The 17,978-nt window shown below is 39.2% G+C and overlaps 1 protein-coding gene across 4 annotated transcripts in view; it reads left to right on the forward strand.

The window, feature by feature from the left end:
- The window catches only part of NF1 (neurofibromin 1), a 255,663-nt gene that overhangs the window by 117,283 nt on the left and 120,402 nt on the right, over positions 1 to 17,978 (forward strand). For 3 of the 4 annotated variants that reach the window (XM_063457448.1, XM_063457449.1, XM_063457450.1), the window contains exons 13-20: positions 5,305 to 5,439; positions 7,702 to 7,815; positions 8,529 to 8,608; positions 10,481 to 10,604; positions 11,440 to 11,686; positions 12,102 to 12,175; positions 16,205 to 16,288; positions 17,448 to 17,888. In XM_063457448.1, coding sequence (XP_063313518.1) covers positions 5,305 to 5,439; positions 7,702 to 7,815; positions 8,529 to 8,608; positions 10,481 to 10,604; positions 11,440 to 11,686; positions 12,102 to 12,175; positions 16,205 to 16,288; positions 17,448 to 17,888 — 1,299 coding nt within the window. Of the gene's footprint in view, positions 1 to 5,283; positions 5,440 to 7,701; positions 7,816 to 8,528; positions 8,609 to 10,480; positions 10,605 to 11,439; positions 11,687 to 12,101; positions 12,176 to 16,204; positions 16,289 to 17,447; positions 17,889 to 17,978 lie in introns of all 4 variants that reach the window. The other variant, XM_063457447.1, reaches the window with a different exon arrangement.

The following is a 17,978-nucleotide window of genomic DNA, read 5'->3' on the forward strand; positions in this document are numbered from 1 at the left end:
ACACACACTGCATTCATTATATACACACACTGCATTCATTATATACACACACTGTAAATAAATATTCAATTAATTTATTTTTTTAAGGATCTAATTTTATTTAGACATTTACCAGCAGCTGCTGCTTTTCCCACCCTAGTCTTATACTCGAGTCAATACGTTTTCCCATTTTTTGGGGGTAAAATTAGGGGCATCGGCTTATATTCGGGTCGGCTTATACTCGAGTATATACGGTAAGTAATAAAGTTATGTTTATATGCTGTGCCATCATTTTGCCTTTGCAAGTCTATATTAAATGATGATATTACTTGACTCTTTCTTTGTGGAGTGTACAGTTTGCTGTTTATGCAGACGTGCTCCCATGGAACGTAGTGTTTTGCTACAAACAATGCAAACTGGCAATATAAGAGAGCAGAACCAGGATCAATCACTACAGCATAACCTGAACTCTTAACTCCTTTGGTGCCTAGAGTCTGTATGTGCAGAGTTTCGCTTTGAAATGCAACACATACGGAGTCTAACCCCATGGCTGTCAGAGGTGCAACTTCACCTCTGGTTGCATTATGGGGGCCACTATTATCCAGCATGGAATGTCAATTCTGTGCAAAAAAATGTCAGTGTGCCATTCATTGGCTGATGGGCAGCTGACATACTAAGCAGTGAATGGCAACTGGATCACCCTGCTGGAAGCACATCCGCCGCAGAAATGCTAGGAGCCTTGGAGCCTGGTTGAGACTTTAGTAAAGGGAAACGGTTGCTAAACGATTTGTCACATTACCGGGAAACCAGGTTAGGTTACCCCTGACATCATAACCACTACAGTACTGTAGTGGTTATGATGCTTTGAGTATCCCTTTAAGGGCAGAGGCAGTTGTCAAACGTCTTAACAAAAACAAAACCTACAATTTCTGCTGTTTTGATTCCACTGTAATTTAAGTTCTACTCTGTATGTGCACCCGTACACATTTTATATTGGTACTTAAGTTAAACAAATCTATAGTATCCCCTTAGCATTATTTATTTATATGTATGGACAAGGACTCATCTTCTATTGTATTCAGCTAGAATATCTCCTTCCTTCTTTCCTTGGTTACTCATTTTTTTCGTAAGGGAGGGGGAAAACATATTTTTCTCTAGGAAAAAGGCACAAGCTGGTTTAGATTATATTAGAGTGCATATCATTTTTAGTGCTTCATATCAATCTTCCTTGTAAGACCAAGTAGTTTTCCAAGCATGTCTATAACTGTAGGGTTTTGTTTCCCTAAATCAGCACTGTGAATATATATTTTATTTCTGCAGATAATGTTACTAATGTACAATGAATGCCTTTGAATAGGATGAATTTTCAGTGTAAACCTGCTGATTTGTGTTACTTGAAGCTGCTAAAGTCTGCCTTTTCAGGTTGGGTTTTTCCATGACATCTATAACCACTGAATTGTCAGAGAATATATCCTGTGCAGGATACACACTCCCAATGTTTTCACCTCGCAGCAAGATGAAATTATTTTGGATCCCCCTCCACCCATGGTCCACAAGCCTCTAACCACCCCTCACTGCAGTTTAAAAAAAAAAAATACTACTTTACACTTTCACCCTAAAAATAATAGTGAGAGTGCCCAATAATTCTAAACCCAGTAAATAAAAATTCATATCTACCATTAGATAATTGACCATTAGTCCATCTTTTTAAAACCTTCTTCAGCCCCAAAAAAGTCCAGGTAAAAAAAAACAAAAAAAAACCATCCCCATGAAATCACATTGCAAGTATGAAAAGAAAAATGGACTGGATTAAAAAACAAAACAAAACACGTGATGGGAGAATAATAATCTATTTGGCCCACAAAGACTTAGTGCAAATGAGTTTGCAAACGCCATTGGGCGTTTTGGTTGGTTCGTGATTAGTTTGTAGTTTTCTGCTTGGAGATTATTTTTCACCTGAATCAGCCCAAATTTGGCCGAATAGTGATTCTACCGATACCAGAATATGATTTAACTAGAGTGGTAAGGTTTCATTACAACTATACCTTATCTATGTTGAATCATGGTAAGTGTAAACTACCAGATTTTTATTTTTTCCCAAATTGTTTGCATGCAGTGTTTGATAACCATGGACCCGTTAAGAAAATATTTTTTGACTGTACCAAGATTATTCTAAATATTTTTTGACTGTACCATTATTCTAAAAAATACTAAGCCTTGTTTAATAATCACTATTAGTATACTGATGAATCCCGCGTATAATCTTCTTGCACCAGCAACAACATAAGGTATAGCTTTTAATTTTTAACAAAGAGGATTGGGTAGGTGGCTATATCTGATATAATTTGTTTACAAAACATGTATACAATGCAAAACAGAATAAAAATAGTATACTTGAGCAATATATATGTGAACAACCCATTTATTTTATGTATAGAGAGGAAGATATATCTATAGTTACTTTTAAAATATGAATGTGTTGTGTGGCAACACACACTGTTTTTGGTGAAATAAATAAAATTCTGATGTGGCAAAATAATGTGCCATGTGTAATCCTTGCAATAACATTGCTGAATTTCATTAGGGCGTATAGCTGCAGGCACCTACCAGAATTCTGATGCACTTCGTTGTAACTACCTGTAAATGCTTGGAGCTTTCTCTGCCACTGTTCCTCCCCTTTTGCTTTCCTTCTCTCTCGGTTATTTTGAGTGTGTGTGTGTGTTTGGGTGTCAGAATGTGTGTTTTTGCCTCTCTCACTCTCTGTGTATATCTTTCTCATTTTCTAGATAGCTGGTCTCTACCTCTCCTTGAAAAGAGATGCAGAAAACTCAGTCTTTACAGTGAGTTTACAGCTGTTTGTGTCACAATTCCATTTGTCAGTTTCGCACAGCTGGAAACAAAAGAATCTGCTGTGATGTCATCAAAGTGCATCGACAAAGTCATGATTCATTCACTGCTGCACAATGACTTACCTTTCATTTATAAAATTAGTTTAAGGGTACAAGTAGACGCTACTAGACCGTAAAAGCAAACCTTCCTCTTTAACAGGCTTGTCAGGGTGTTTTTTATTTAATTTTTTTTTCCATAGATATTCCTATTTTTACATTACATAATTTGAATTGTACCAATCAATATTTATATTTAAGGAAATATAATATTCTGCCCATATTCGGATAGTTAATCATCACCAAATTGCTTTGTTACGTTCTTTGATTACCAATTTATTGGAAGTAAATACACCTTATAATACTGTGTCCTCCAACTCTGCCGACCCCTCCCCCCGGTGTTAATGGACTACAACTTCTAAATATTATTTGAAAATAGATAGGCAAAGAATTATTGGAGTTGTAAACCAACATATTACCAGGATGGGGGTGGACTGAAGTTTGACAACATTGTTGTGACATTTTAATATTTAGTGAAAAACACTTTTAGGGTTTTGTATGTGGCTACAGTCATTGATTGGTGGTGCTTTGTCTTCTGCTTACTTTCTGTTTTTATTGGCTGCTGTCGGTCACATGATCAGATGCCAACCAGTCACTGTTTTGCATGGCAGTGGGCTTCTGTTGCTGTAAGTATGCCCCATTGTAACTACCACAGAAAAGTCTCCAGGTTTCTCGACTTTCCTGTGTATAGTTACCGATGTAGTCACATCATGTCATTTCAGATAGGAAAGGAAATAAGCATGCCGTAACTATATGTGTTTGAAATAGTAATGTCTGTAGAACAGTCTGACACTAATTTTAATTTCTCGCTTTCCAAAAAAGAAAAAATCTCTCTCTTCCAAGATTTCAGCAGTTTGTTGTTGCTCATCCACATCTCATTTCATTTGTTGCTATGTTTTCTTTTGCAATGGTTTTCTTGAAGCAAATCAATCTCTGCAAACCAGCCAGATTCTACAAAGACTACTAACTTCTATTCTATCATTGAAAAGAAACTCAACTCTAAAGAGATCTGTTTATATACTTCCAATGAATTTACAGTGTGTTGCTTTATGGTAAATTTAGGCCATACAGTTACATCAACTGTAAAATGAGTGTGGAAAAAAAGTGACACATTAATGATACTAATGTTCTGCATTGATTTGTATTACAAAGTACATCTCAAATACAAATAACACTTGCACTTATAAACAAAAACCATAGTATTTTACAAACAAGTCATTCTTAAAGTACGTATATTGACTTTGGACTGATGTACAACTGTTGAAATGTCCATCTTTAAATCTGCATGTGGTTTGACTGGTCGGAATCTCCAGCAAGTGAGCAGCACAAGTTGCTGTTTTTGGAGCACTGGTATGATGATCCATATAGGCACAGGAAAAGCCATTGCTGAATCTTATATGTATTAGAATGTCTTCAACCAGAAGTAAGGTGCACTAGACCCCTATGATTTCTTCATATTCATAACTAGAATTACTAAATCAAACATTGTGCTCCCCCCCCCCCCCACCCCCCTTATGCTCTATTACTTTACGTTATCTGACCGTCTGTGCAGAGATTACACAATTAGCAGCATGCATGTAGCCTTTTTTTAATTTAATTTATTAACTATCTTGTATTTATTAGATTATGGCAAGTGCAGAGCAGGAGAAATTGGGATTGGGGGGAGGGGGGTGGGAAGCTGGGTAAAGTGAATGCCACCATTGTGTATTTAAAAGACTACTGTAAATAAAGTGTTTTTTAAATAAAATACTGTTTTTGGTTAGTGCAAAATGTCCTTTTTGACTGAGATCATCAAGATCGATAATCTCAGCCAATCCAATCCTTTCTTTCCAAGGCTACTGCCCATGTGTGCCAAAATGCTCTCTATGAGCTTTCTGCACAGGTGACTCTAGTGGCAACTACTAGAGGCATTTAAACCCTACTATTAAAATATTGCCAATCCAGTGCCTGCTTACAGATACTCTTCTCTATTCTTATTTATTTAAATATGTCAGTCTTATTAAGATTGTGAAGTTCTAGGTCATGCTGGAATTCTTTAACATAGCATTTTAAAGGCTTTACTAGTATTGATCATTGTGAGAGGATCACAGTGTTTATGTTAAACAGTATGAGCATAGTTGATGTGAGACCATCAGGCCAATTTTGAGTCAATAATATCTGAAGGAAAAGCTGGCGGTCCTGATTTTATCTCAGTTATGTAAATGTAGTGATGTTTAATGTTTTAAAAATATCTTTGCTATATTAATTCATTTTTTGTAATATGCAGGTGTAGAGCATAACAAAACAGACCTCAATAACAGTGACTTTATTTCTGTGTTTGAATTCTAAATGTCTAGTATGTAATTCCTTCTATTGACAGTGTACTGGAATTTTTCCTCAGAGTCTTACCTTTAAAGAGAAAATGCCATATCTTAAATTTAAAGAGAAACCCACAGACCTGGAAACTAGAAGTTACAAATATTTGCTGCTGTCCATGGTCAAGCTCATTCATGGAGACCCAAAGCTGCTGTTATATGTAAGTAAATACTTTACATCTCATTAACAACACTGATGTGTATTAATATAAACCCATTTTGTAATGACTGTATGCACATATCCATAATGTCCTTTAGGCAGATTATGGTTTACTGTAATTTACGTGCTTCAAAATGCTGACCTTGGCCCGGCTCATACACCATGACAAATTGTCTCAAGCAATCTTCCAGATGATGTATATTGATGTTTTGTTTTTGTTTTTTTGTTTTTTTACTTGAGACTATATCAGTAGCTTACCTTTATCCCACTAAATTCAGTATTGTGAATAATGCATCCTTACTTGTATCCATGTATTACTTTAAGAAATATTGAAAGGTAAAGTGAATTCCATTGATTACACCGTTCCTACTTTTTGACATTATGCTTTATCCTTGAAGGAAAAAAGCTTAATTGCTTTTTTTTTTTTTTTTTTTTAAATGTATTGTTAAAATGGTATTTGCTTGCTTACTCACTGCCCTGTCACTTACTTTACAAACTGTCCTGTTTTATAATTTAAAGGGGAAAGCATCACTTTCCAGACGACCATTTCATTCAAAAGCTTTAGCTTTAAATGATTTGGTTGCTTTACTCTTCGGGATGAAAAATAGCAGATACATATATTTTTTTCATATTTACTTGCTGTTTTTTTGTTTGTTTTTTTAAAAATACATTGCACACCCACTCCAGGGAGGACACTAATCCAACCAATCAGTGTCCTATACCTAGGAATCCTGGAAAGGTGCATTGGGCATGCCTGACAGATTGACACATGTGCAGTTGGAAGATCTCTTCATCTTGCAACAATCTGATAGAGGGAGGAGAACAGGGAGTCTGATCAGTGTGAGCATGCAGAGCAAGCATCAGGTGTCTGGTTTCTCTCTCCTGCTAAATGATGCCCTGTTTCTGTCATTGGTGAACTGGTCTTAAAACTGAGAAGGGGAGGGTAAGGGTTGGGTGGCTCAAGAAACTCCCCTATCTGAGAGTGTTTGGCATGCCCATGACAATCATGCAATCTGAACACGTATATAGTAAGTTTCTAAACGTTCATACATACTTTTCAATGTTTGTTTGTTGGTTTAAAAAATATTAAGTGTGTTAATGGACACTCAAGCTATCTTGAGTGTCCAAATATTGCATTAAAAAATACACCACACCTTCATCTAATTTTTTTTCAAGTGAAGAAGATGGGCAACGGTCACTAGTTGAGGAAGCTATGCAGGGGGTATATGTGGATGTTTGCCACTCTCTCAGGAATATCGGTGTGCTTTTTTTTTTTTTTTTTTTTTTGGCTCATCTACAAGGACGCTGTTGTATGCTGTCAGGGCATAAACTGGATTTGCTAAAGATCTGTCATCATTTTTATTATTATTGCCATTTATATAGCGCTTTACAATATTATAAGAGGGGGGATTTAGCTATAAATAGGACAATTACAAGAAAACTTACAGGAACGATAGGTTGAAGAGGACCCTGCTCAAACAAGCTTACAGTCTATAGGAGTCAAATAAGATGGGAGTGAAGCAGAGCTGGAAGAGAGAGTGGAGTGCTGCCCTTTAGGAGAGAGCAAGAGACAGGTATGCAAGGTTACTCTGGAAGGCCATAAGCTTTTTTAAAGAGATGGGTTTTAAGGCACTTCTTAAAGGATTGTAGACTAGGGGAGAGTCTAATAGCTTTAGGTAGGCTATTCTATAGGAAGGGAGCCACCCGTGAGAAGTCCTGCAAGTGTGAGTTGGCCGTATGGGTGCAAGCAGCGGTCAGGTGAAGATCACGGGCAGAGCGGAGAGACAGAGAAGGGGTATACCTTCTGTAAAGAGATATGAGGGGCTAGAATTGGTCAATGCTTTATAGGTATTTGTTAGCACTTTGAATTGACTACTATAGAATACAGGAAGCCAATGTAAGGACTGACAGAGGGGTGAGGTGTGAGAGGACCGACTAGAGAGGAAAAACAGTCTGGCGGCACTCTGGCTTTGTCTTGTTTCTGCAGTGTCAACAGGCAAGCAGCAGATCTCAAGAATTGTTTAAATAGGATATATATGGTTGCTAATTTAAGTCCACCAAATTAAATAGAACAATGTCTATACAACTCACTTTTTAGTATTAAATAAAGGAACAAACCATTGTTTTCTATTTCATTGAGTGTCATGTTGGACTTTACCCATTCTATATGATTGTTAGAATTCCAAGAATACTCTCAAGACTGAATAATAACGTTTTGGAAAAAAATAAATGGATAATATTGTTGTGCATACTTCTCCTACAGAACCCAGGAAAGGCAGGTCCTGATACACAGAACAGTACAGCAGAACTAATAAATGGATTAGTACAACTTGTGCCTCAGACAAACATGCCAGAGATCGCACAGGAAGCTATGGAGGTAAAGATCTGTTTTCTGCTTGGTCAACACTCTTAGTGTAGTCTTTTGCATACATATGGAACATAACCTTTAAAATTAATGCTGTTGAGGGAGTTGGGTTCTGGAGATAATTAGTGGTGCAAATGTGAACAGAGGGAAATGCATTGCTTTTTCAGTGCCTAGATGCTGTGGTATAATATATGGAATGAATCATAATAAACCATGAAGAGAGGAAAAAAAACCTAAACACTTTTTTTTTTTTAAAGTTAAAACAGGTTAAAAACAGAAACTGCAGTGTATGAATTACTTGCTCAAGCAACAAACTCCTAACTTAGGCGATTGGCGCTTGGATATAAATACACACATGTATTTTTTAAAAACATTTTATGCCTTGTTGTCCTAGCAAAGCTGATCATGCATGGGCTATTTAAAGCGGCTGTCATTAATTCATCCTTTTTCCAGACCATTTATGTAAATTTATAGGGAATTGGATATCTATACATATTACTTTCAAATGTGTAGTTGAACTGTTATTTCCCTTTGTTTTTTTTTGGGGGGGGGGGGGGGGTGGGCGGGTTTTTTTTTTAAGCAATTTACTCATTCACATATGGTTAAAATCTACAAATATTGATTCATTGTTGGAACCTGAACACTGTGAATCGGGAAATTAGATTTAAATTAAATTTAGCTTTCTGATGATCATGTAGTTAACTTTCATTTATCTCCCAATGTAGGCTTTGTTGGTGCTACACCAGTCAGAAAGCATTGAACTCTGGAACCCTGATGCACCAGTTGAAACATTTTGGGAAATAAGGTGAATTAAAGGTTAATTTTTTCTAAGACTTCTAAAAAACAACACAGTACCTTTGTTTAAAATGCGTTCAAATTTTCACAGTACGATAGGAAAACAAACAAACCTAGTATAGTTAGTGGTGTAAATGTGAATAGTCCGATGCGTTGCGTTTGCAGTGTCAAGATGCCGTGGTATAGTACAGGGCGGACATACCTATAACAGCCAAATAAACCCAGCCAAATAAACCTCTAGGAGTCTGCTAAAAGTTAGGAGCCGGGTTGTTTTTTTTTTTTTTTAAACTAACTATTGAGAACAACTACTTTAAACTCTGCCTTTTCAGAGGAAAGGTAGTAATTAATATTCCTGCCTAGTTACACTTCTAGGGGCAGTAACTCAGACGGCCAGTAGAGAGGATTCCTAGTCCAGTGCTGCACAGCATGCAGCACCGACGTTCAGTGTCTCCACGCTCTGCACGGAGGAGCTGAATGTTCCCTAGGGAGGTTAATTGATTTAATGCATCACAAAGAGGAGGTGATGATTATTGATGTGCAATAGTCCCAATGCTTTCCTTTTGGAAAGCTTTGGCTTGGCTGAGATAATCAAGATTTATCTCAGCCATGGTGGCGGGCCAGCCACCGCGAGACAAGTACAGCATGGGGAAAAGGGATGGGGGCCTTTCCCATGTGATCAGAGAGGTTCTGGTCACTTAAACAAAAACACTCACTGACTGACAGATACACACTGATTTGACACACACACTCAGAAATTATAATTTTTTTTCATTATTTAAACCCACCTAGTCTCCCTACGTTTGGGAGAGCTGGAGTGGATTGACTTTCCCTGATGTCCAATGGGTCTGCTGTCATCTGCCTGCTTTGCTCCCTCTCGCGCTTTTTAGTAATGCCGGGACCAGAGTGATGTCATATTCCGGCTTCCGGCATCACTGCAGGGCACATGAGTGAGCAGAGCAGTTAGATTAAATCTCCCTCACGGCCTCCATTTTGCACAGAATGCCAGCTTCCTGCACTCTCCATCAACTGAATTCCTATCTGAATCTGCCAGCCACTTACATTCTCCCTCGCCACCTATGCTGAATGGGCTGACAAATCCCAGGCTCCAGGACAAAAATCCTAGTCTTCATAGCATCCCGGCCCCTGGGATTTGTCGAGCCCTCGTATAATATAAAGAAAGAATTATGGTTGGAATATGTAGATAGGGAATTGTTGTAGAGATAGTTAAGGTGAATGCATAAATTTCCCATTAAATCCTAAAAGGCATATGAGGCCAGTATAAGGACTGGATGTATAGAATGGGTTACGCCAAACTGGGCAAACAGTAGATCCCCAATTGCCATAATGGTTTGTCAGGATTTAGTAAGTCCTGGGTTAGTATTTACATCTCTAGTTTAGTTATGTGTTGTAGAGTAGCGTCTAAACAAAGTATACTTTTGATCATAAATGAAATATAACTAGTTTTGTATGTCACCTTTTCACTGAAAAAAGACTGAAGTTAACAAATATACATTATTTAGCTGGGCCCTTCCTATAATCTTTCTCAAATTGCAACTAAAATACAAAGATAAAGCATATTTAGCTGTATTTTGTTTTCAACTCCTCTATTAAAGGAAATTTCATGTAGCACAGATTGCATTCACATGTTCAATGGAGTTTCCAATTCCATGCTACCACCTGGTCAACAATATGTTTACAAAATATGCACAGATGTGTCATCATTTACACCCAGTAGTAGTAAGAATAGAGATTTCCATACCTTCTAACTCATGCAGCAAAGTATTGCACTTGATTGTAAGCAGAGTGCATTCTACCTTCCTTTTGAAATGTTTCCTAACTGTTCATTGTTGTCTTAATTGTGTTTTTTTTGTTAATTCCTTAGCTCACAGATGATTTTTTACATCTGTAAGAAGCTAAATGGTCACCAGGTGTTAAACAGCACAGAAATTCTTAAGTGGCTGCGAGAAATTCTGATTTGCAGAAACAAGTTTCTTATTAAAAATAAGGTATTTATTTTAATTGCCATCTCATGCTTTGGAGTATAGATCATTAAACACTTCTCATTTTGGCATTAAAGGGCATATATATATATATATATATATTTTTTTTTTTTAAAATACTGTTTAGTAGATATACCCCTAATAATAATATGCATGTATGCAGAAAGATCTCATCTGAAGTATTTGCAAGCCCTTCCCTTGTAACCTAGCCTGGACTTTATGTGCGTGTCCAATCACTTCCCAATGCAGCTCAGTGAGAAGTCTTTGCAAGGCTCTGAGCAGTTGCTGCCTCTTGAGTTTAGCTCCACGGAGCTAAACAAACCTGAAAGTAACAGGACTAGTTGTTGATTGGAAGACAGGGGTGTAATTTCAAAAAGTGCCAATTTGTATAGAAAACTGCACTTTTTTGTAAAATAAATGAACACATTTGTCACACAAGTTGAAGTGCTTTATGGGACTGGAGTGTCCCTTGAATGTAAATACCAGCATCCATGATGTTCACATTAGATTCTAATGGAATTACTCAAGTTTTAATGGTAAAAATGTATTCTCAGTCTTAATCTCCATTTGAAATACCAATGCATTAATTCCATCAGAAATATGTTGTCTTGGCACAGCATGATTATCAGTGCTAATCGACAGCATGAGGCTAATGATAAAATGCAACGAATCAGACATAATTTGTACCTGCTTGCGGCTGAACCTAAAACAATCTATCCATACCCATTGCATACCAGGTATTACTATTATTCTGCATTAGGTATTTGGCTGGGTCCGAAGTCCTTTTGTTTTGCCTTTGTTTCATGCCTTCTTTAAAATACAATTGTTTGCCATCAACTAGGAGAGTGCTGCAGCTGGAAGTGGGATCCCAATATGCCGTCAAGCCCAAACAAAACTAGAGGTTGCCCTTTACATGTTTCTTTGGAGCCCTGATGTTGAGGCTGTCCTGGTTGCAATGTCCTGTTTCCGAAGCCTGTGTGAGGAGGCAGAAATCCGCTGTGGAGTTGATGAAGTATCTGTTCACAACTTTTTGCCGAACCACAATACCTTCATGGAGTTTGCATCTGTAAGCAACCTGATGTCAATTGGTAAGAATTATATGGAGTGTCAGAATGCACAGCTGTTTTGTCATTACACTATTTTACTAAAAAAATGATCACAAAGATGCTAGAAGTTTGCACTGATTTTGTATGTTCTTTTGAGCAAGTCATTTGTTAAAAGAATTACTGTATCTGTATTGTTAAATCACAAATTAAAATGGTTGATGAAAGAACTTCCTATGACCATTTTCCTGATGCTCCTTATACAGGAATGGTTGTAGCTCTGGAGGCTCAATGTATACAACCAGTCAAGTCAAGCTCATTTTGCTGATCACAATCAAATTACATCCGTTTTCTTTGTGTGCTTTCTTTGTTGATTAAACTATGTATATCAACTGAGCTCTTTTTGCAATGACCCAATTATACATGTTAGCTGATATTGAAACAATTGAATGTGCTCTAGGTAGAGCAGCTCTTCAGAAGCGAGTCATGGCATTACTGAGGAGAATAGAGCATCCAACTGCTGGGAACACAGAGGTAATTTCTAGTTGTATTTTTTTTTTTTTTTTTTTCATTCTTTACAAATATGACCAAGTAAAAATAACCTTTTATTAGTTTCATAACCATCTCATTTTAAGATAAATCAGACAATCGAAGATATGTTTGAAAAACACTGACTTAATGTGTTCCTAGCAACTGATAATTACACTAAAGACTATTGATCTTTAACGGGACCTGTCATTCAGATTAAACTTTTGCTCTTTTTTTTTTTTTTTATTCTTTATTTTAGTTGTGCAGGTGGTTACAGACAATTAACGTCCGCCACAACAGCGTAATACAAGGTTACAGTAGTTATGCAGTGGCAGAGAAATTGCACATTTTTTGTTATTATGTGATGGATATCATGCTTAACGAAACAATTGCTTTGTCAACAAATTGTTGATTAGCGTAAGGTAAAGCAAGATGTAGAACTAAACGTGGTCAACAGTGTCTGTGTAGCCAGAACAGCCTTAACAGACGCATTCATATATAACATAGTAAAAATTTTTTATGGCAAACGTTAACTCAGTACGATTTTATATTGAAGTGAACTGGAAAGACAACTTTAAGCGGTGTGCGGTTCACCATATGTGTGGGTAGGGGCGTGTAAGTAGCTAGAGAGCATGTTGGTTAGCGCCTTTATTCGCTGTATACATTATTGTATTTCAGCAGTATTTGTGGGTGTCGGTGCTTGTGTATCGCTCGGAGCCAATGTGCTGAGCAGCAGCTTAAAAACATTGCGTAAGACTAAACCAGCTAAAGTGTAACATTGGCATAAGTCTGGGCTGATCTTGTGTGAGTTATGGAATATGGAGTCGGGTCAGACGTCAGCTGAGGTATAGTGTATGGCATATATCTAGCTGATCTTATGGTGTTCCAGAAGTATGTGTGGGTGCAGGAGCTTATATTCCGCTTGGGGCCTATCCGCTACGCAGCAGCTTATAAACATGGCACAAAGCCAAACATGCTATAGGTACGTAAGTTGCTTGAATCTAGCTAGTGCATTCGTAGTTTACTGTTGCATAACTCTGATGTTACACCCCCCCCCCCCTGTGCTCCCCATGGCGAGCAGACCCGAAAACAGAATAGATAGCAAAATAAGTAAGTTATATGTCCCAGTGTACGTTCGTGAGAGCTCAGTTGGGGTGCAGAGAGCTGTGTGGCAGACGGGAGTTTGCACGGCTGAGGATCTTAGTCCCGTTGGGGGTCAGCCGGTGCCTAGTTGGGGCTGTGTATGTGTATGCGCCCCCTACAGTGGTCGGTGCGATCTCCTTGGTGTGAGGGGGCTGATATCCCCTGGGCTATGCGGAGTTGCTGTGGGTGCTGAGTGTGGCTCCAGGCAAGCTGTGTATTGGGTGAGGTCTACTTGCTTGGGTCGGGGTGTCTCTGTATGTAAGTGTGTCTCGTCAGGGCCGTGGCGTACAGGATCATAGGGTAGGTGGGTCGCTTGTTACAGACACTCTGTGCTAATAGGGTATTAGGCTTAGTGAGCGGTTAGTGACGTTGGGCTTAGTGTGTAGCCGCATCTATAGAGTTATAGAGCAAATGGAAAAGAGAAATAAACACGAAAGAAAAGTAAAGTAAACAACAGTAGATACGACATATGTAGAAGTAAGGTACAGTTTGCTCCCGTGCCATAAATAGTGTCCTCTGCAGTCTGTAGATGTATATGTCTGCAGAGTAGGCAATGTCAGCAAGTGTCCCAGCGGAGCTGTGGAGCTGTTGATGGGCTCTGGTAGTCCGATTAAAATATCACTGGTTGCCAGGATATGGCAATTGTAGGATACCACTGATTGTTATATTAACCCGTATAATAGATATCCCTGGTTGTAAAAAAAAAAAGGAAAAATTATAATATATGCTCATTTGCTCCTGTTGTGTCTGTCCGTTCAGCGGGTGCTTTGCCGAGTACTATCTTGGTGGGGGGTTGTACATCGTTTGGTGAGTGGAGACCAATCCTGGTGTGTACTCGGTTGGGTATGCGCCAACAGTGGGGGTGCTCCTAGTATGCCTCTCGGTTATCAAAACGGTAGATAACGAAGAGTGAGTAATCCATGCCTAGGTGTGAACAGAGGGGTTCAGGTATGTCCTTTGGGTGTGTATAGGTGGGTCGGATCAGAATCACGGTGGCCGGTAGTATGAGTTTGTCAAGTCCTTTGGTGTGAGGGACCAGTTAAGTGTGTGAGGGACTCACCGGGCTATGCTGGGTTTGAGGCTCTATGTGGTGACCGCGGCATAGGAATCCGGTGTGGAGCCCTGGGGGAAGAACGGCACGGTCCTCGCCGAGTCCCATGTGTGGGCTGGGGAGGCAGAGCTGGGCAGCGTGTCTTGCGCTATGCCTAGAGTCCGTAGCAGGGCTGGGGCCTCTTGAATGTCTTGAATGTCGTGTTTGTCTGCCCCTTGCTGGACAGTGAGTGTGCGGGGGAGCCGCCAGCGGTAGGTCACCTTGTGATGTTGCAGCAGGGAGGTGAGCGGTCGGCGCGACCTGCGCCATGCCAGTGTGCCAGCTGACAGATCGGCAAAGAAGGTTAGTGCCGTTGACTCGAAGTGGAGAGGGGTTTTCCCTCGCAGGGCAGCGAGGACCGCCGCTTTATCAGAGTGGTTACGGAAGGTAATGATTACATCCCTTGTGGCTTTGGCCGGGGCATTCCCTGGCTTGGGGACTCTGAAGAGGCTTTCAAGGGTGATTGGCTTTGCCTGTGTAGGAGGTAGCAACGTCGTTATCAGGCGCCGCATGAACCTCGGTAGGTCTGCTTCCATTATGTCTTCGGGTACCCCCCTGACTTTCATATTGAGTCTCCGCCTGGAATCCTCATGTGTCGCTAGGCGGCGGTCATATTGTTGGGCCTGCAGCTGTAGGTTCTGTATGGTCTGTTGGAGAACGGCAATGTCTTGGGAGTTGGTCTGGGTAGTACCTTCCACTTTCTCGATGCGGCCTGTCAGGCCACTCAGGTCCTCGCGCAGTGCCGCTACGTCCGCATGGATGTGTTGTCGGAGGTCTGCTAAAAGCGCCTTTAGGACTGTTGTGGTAACTGGGTCGGTGTCTGCCCCAGTCCCGCTTTGTTTTGCCTTCCGTTGTGGGACCAGCGCTTGCGGATAATCCTCCTCCAATTCTTCCGAGAGGTCCTCTGAGAAGTCAGAGCATCCTCCATGTATCGCCGCCATATTGTGCTCGCTGGTGCCTAGTGCTTGCCTCCACATTTCCCCAATGGTGAGCCCTGGGGCGGGCTTGTTTGGTGTAATTTTTTTGGATTTTCGTCCCATGGGGGCTTCGGGTGCTTTCCGTCGTTTGAAGGAGGGTAAGGGGTTATTTCTGCCGTTTATTTCGCCGGGTAAGGCTCGGAGCTGAGAGCTTTTGCTGCCGGTCTCTTCGGCGTTCAGGCTCCGCCCCCAACTTTTGCTCTTTTTAAAGAGCATGCAATTCCATGTTCACATTGTGCTAGCAAATGTATAGTTTGGGAGAAAAACGTATTTAAAAATATTTCTCCATGTCATTTAATTATTTGGCATGGACTCTATGCTAAAGAATTCACTGACAAGATAAAGCAGAAAAAACCCTCAAACAGGCAGCCTTCTGGTCTCCACATTCTGACGTCACTCCATTCAGACACCAGCATGCTGGTAACTAGACCAAAATGTGTCCCCAAACAAGGTAAATCACAGTGGAGACTGGGCGGACATAAAGTGGAGCGGAGGGTTGGTATTACAAGAAGGGTAACAACCACGAAGCTCAAACATAGTGGTGCTAGAATGGAGGTTAGGTGGGTATATCCAGGTACATTAATTTAAATACATCATGTAGCTCTATAATATATGAAGTATTCAAGAATTTAGGGCTTATTTAGGCAAACTTCCATAACTAATGACAGGTTCTTTTTAAATACGCCTACCAAACACTTAAATGTTTTCCTCGGGCAGTATCTAAAAGCTCAGTGCTTGTCCGTTGTAATTGGCATTTAAGTGCTTTATCTAATGTTGCTTAAATTGATGGCACTGTATAAATAAATTGTGATGGTTTTTGTTTAGGCTTGGGAAGATACGCATACAAAGTGGGAGCAAGCAACTAAGCTGATTCTCAACTATCCAAAGACTAAACTGGAAGATGGTCAGGTGAGTGTCTCCTATGACCACTATTACAGTATTCTAGTCTGTTTTAGTAAACCTTTAAATTACAAGTGTTCCATAGATATGACAATACACTATTCACAATCCCAAATAGTCTTGCTCCTACAAATGAATATGTTGCAAATATAAAATGTATTTAATATTGATACTACATACAAAACATGTTTGTTGACCTGTTTTAAAGGGCTACTTTAAGTACAAAGACCACTAAAACCTATTTTATTTGTTATGAGTCAGTCATTTACATACGGTCTCATTATTTCATCACAATGCTTTTAAGTAGTTTGACAAAATCTAAATCCTGGACTTTCTGCTGCCACTTATATAACCATAAAATTACATTTCCATTCAGGTCAGAGAGAGAATATATATATATATATATGTATGTATATATATATATATATGTATATATATGTATGTATGTATGTATGTATCTACACATACAAGTAAAGAAAGATAACTGTTTGTAACTATACAAATGAAGAAAAAATAAATAAAAAATTAAATAAGCAAGTAAAACAAACAAAAACTGTATAAATTATGCCGATTTTTGTGAAACATGTTCCTGTATAATGTTCCAAAGACTACCTTATAGCAGCTTCACGGTTGTGTACATCATACCCATAAGTGATAAACACAAAGAACAATAAAAAAAAGTATGTGGTGAATTGGAGTGCTTCTAGAGGGTAGCCCTGCTACTTTTATGATTAGGCTGCTTGTACCTTAATCTTGTCATAAAAGTAGCAGGGGTACCCTCTAGTAAAATCTGTAGGGGTACAATCTTGCCTTCATAACCTGCATGAAGAGTTTGTGGTGTTGGAATGATGGTAGGGTGGGTTAGTGGTCATCCCTCTAGTCCAGGGGAGAAGTCTAGTTTGTTAAACAGATACAAGGTAGATGGAGAAGGAGAGAGACGCTGTTTGAATGCTGGGAAGTTAGGTAATGCCAAATAGTGTGGTTATTTTTGTTTTGCGTTTTACTCCCTTTGTATCATGCAGAAATGATGCTAAATGCAATGTATACATTTAATGGTCCGCCACATATAAGTACCACTTAAATTACATAATTACAGCATTGGTGTGTCTTAATGCATTGAAGCCTCTTAATGAAATATAGTATTGAAACGGCTATGTTTTCCATCTAGGTTGCAGAAAGTCTTCATAAGACAATTGTAAAGAGGAGAATGTCTCATGTAAGTGGAGGCGGTTCTATAGACTTAACTGATACAGACTCACTGCAGGAATGGATCAACATGACTGGGTTCCTTTCTGCTCTTGGAGGAGTTTGTCTACAGCATCGTGGCAATGCTGGACTTGTCACCTACAGCCCTCCAATGGGCCCTGTTAATGAGCGCAAAGGTTCTGTTATATCAATGTTATCGACAGAGGGGAATACCGAAACACCTGTTAGCAAATTTCTTGATCGATTACTCTCTCTAATGGTATGCAACAATGAAAAAGTCGGAGTTCAGATTCGGACAAATATCAAGGATATAGTGGGTTTAGAGCTAAGCCCAGCTCTTTATCCAATGCTCTTTAACAAAATAAAGAATAATATCAGCAAGTTCTTTGACTCCCAAGGACAGGTAAGGAAATTTAAAATTGTATTCATTTAGTTTTCAGTAGCTACCAGTTATTGCATGTAAGTTAAAACCCCTCTTATCTATTCTTTCTCA

The sequence above is a fragment of the Pelobates fuscus genome, chromosome 1, assembly GCF_036172605.1.
Source record: "Pelobates fuscus isolate aPelFus1 chromosome 1, aPelFus1.pri, whole genome shotgun sequence".
Classification (NCBI taxonomy): Eukaryota; Metazoa; Chordata; class Amphibia; order Anura; family Pelobatidae; genus Pelobates; species Pelobates fuscus.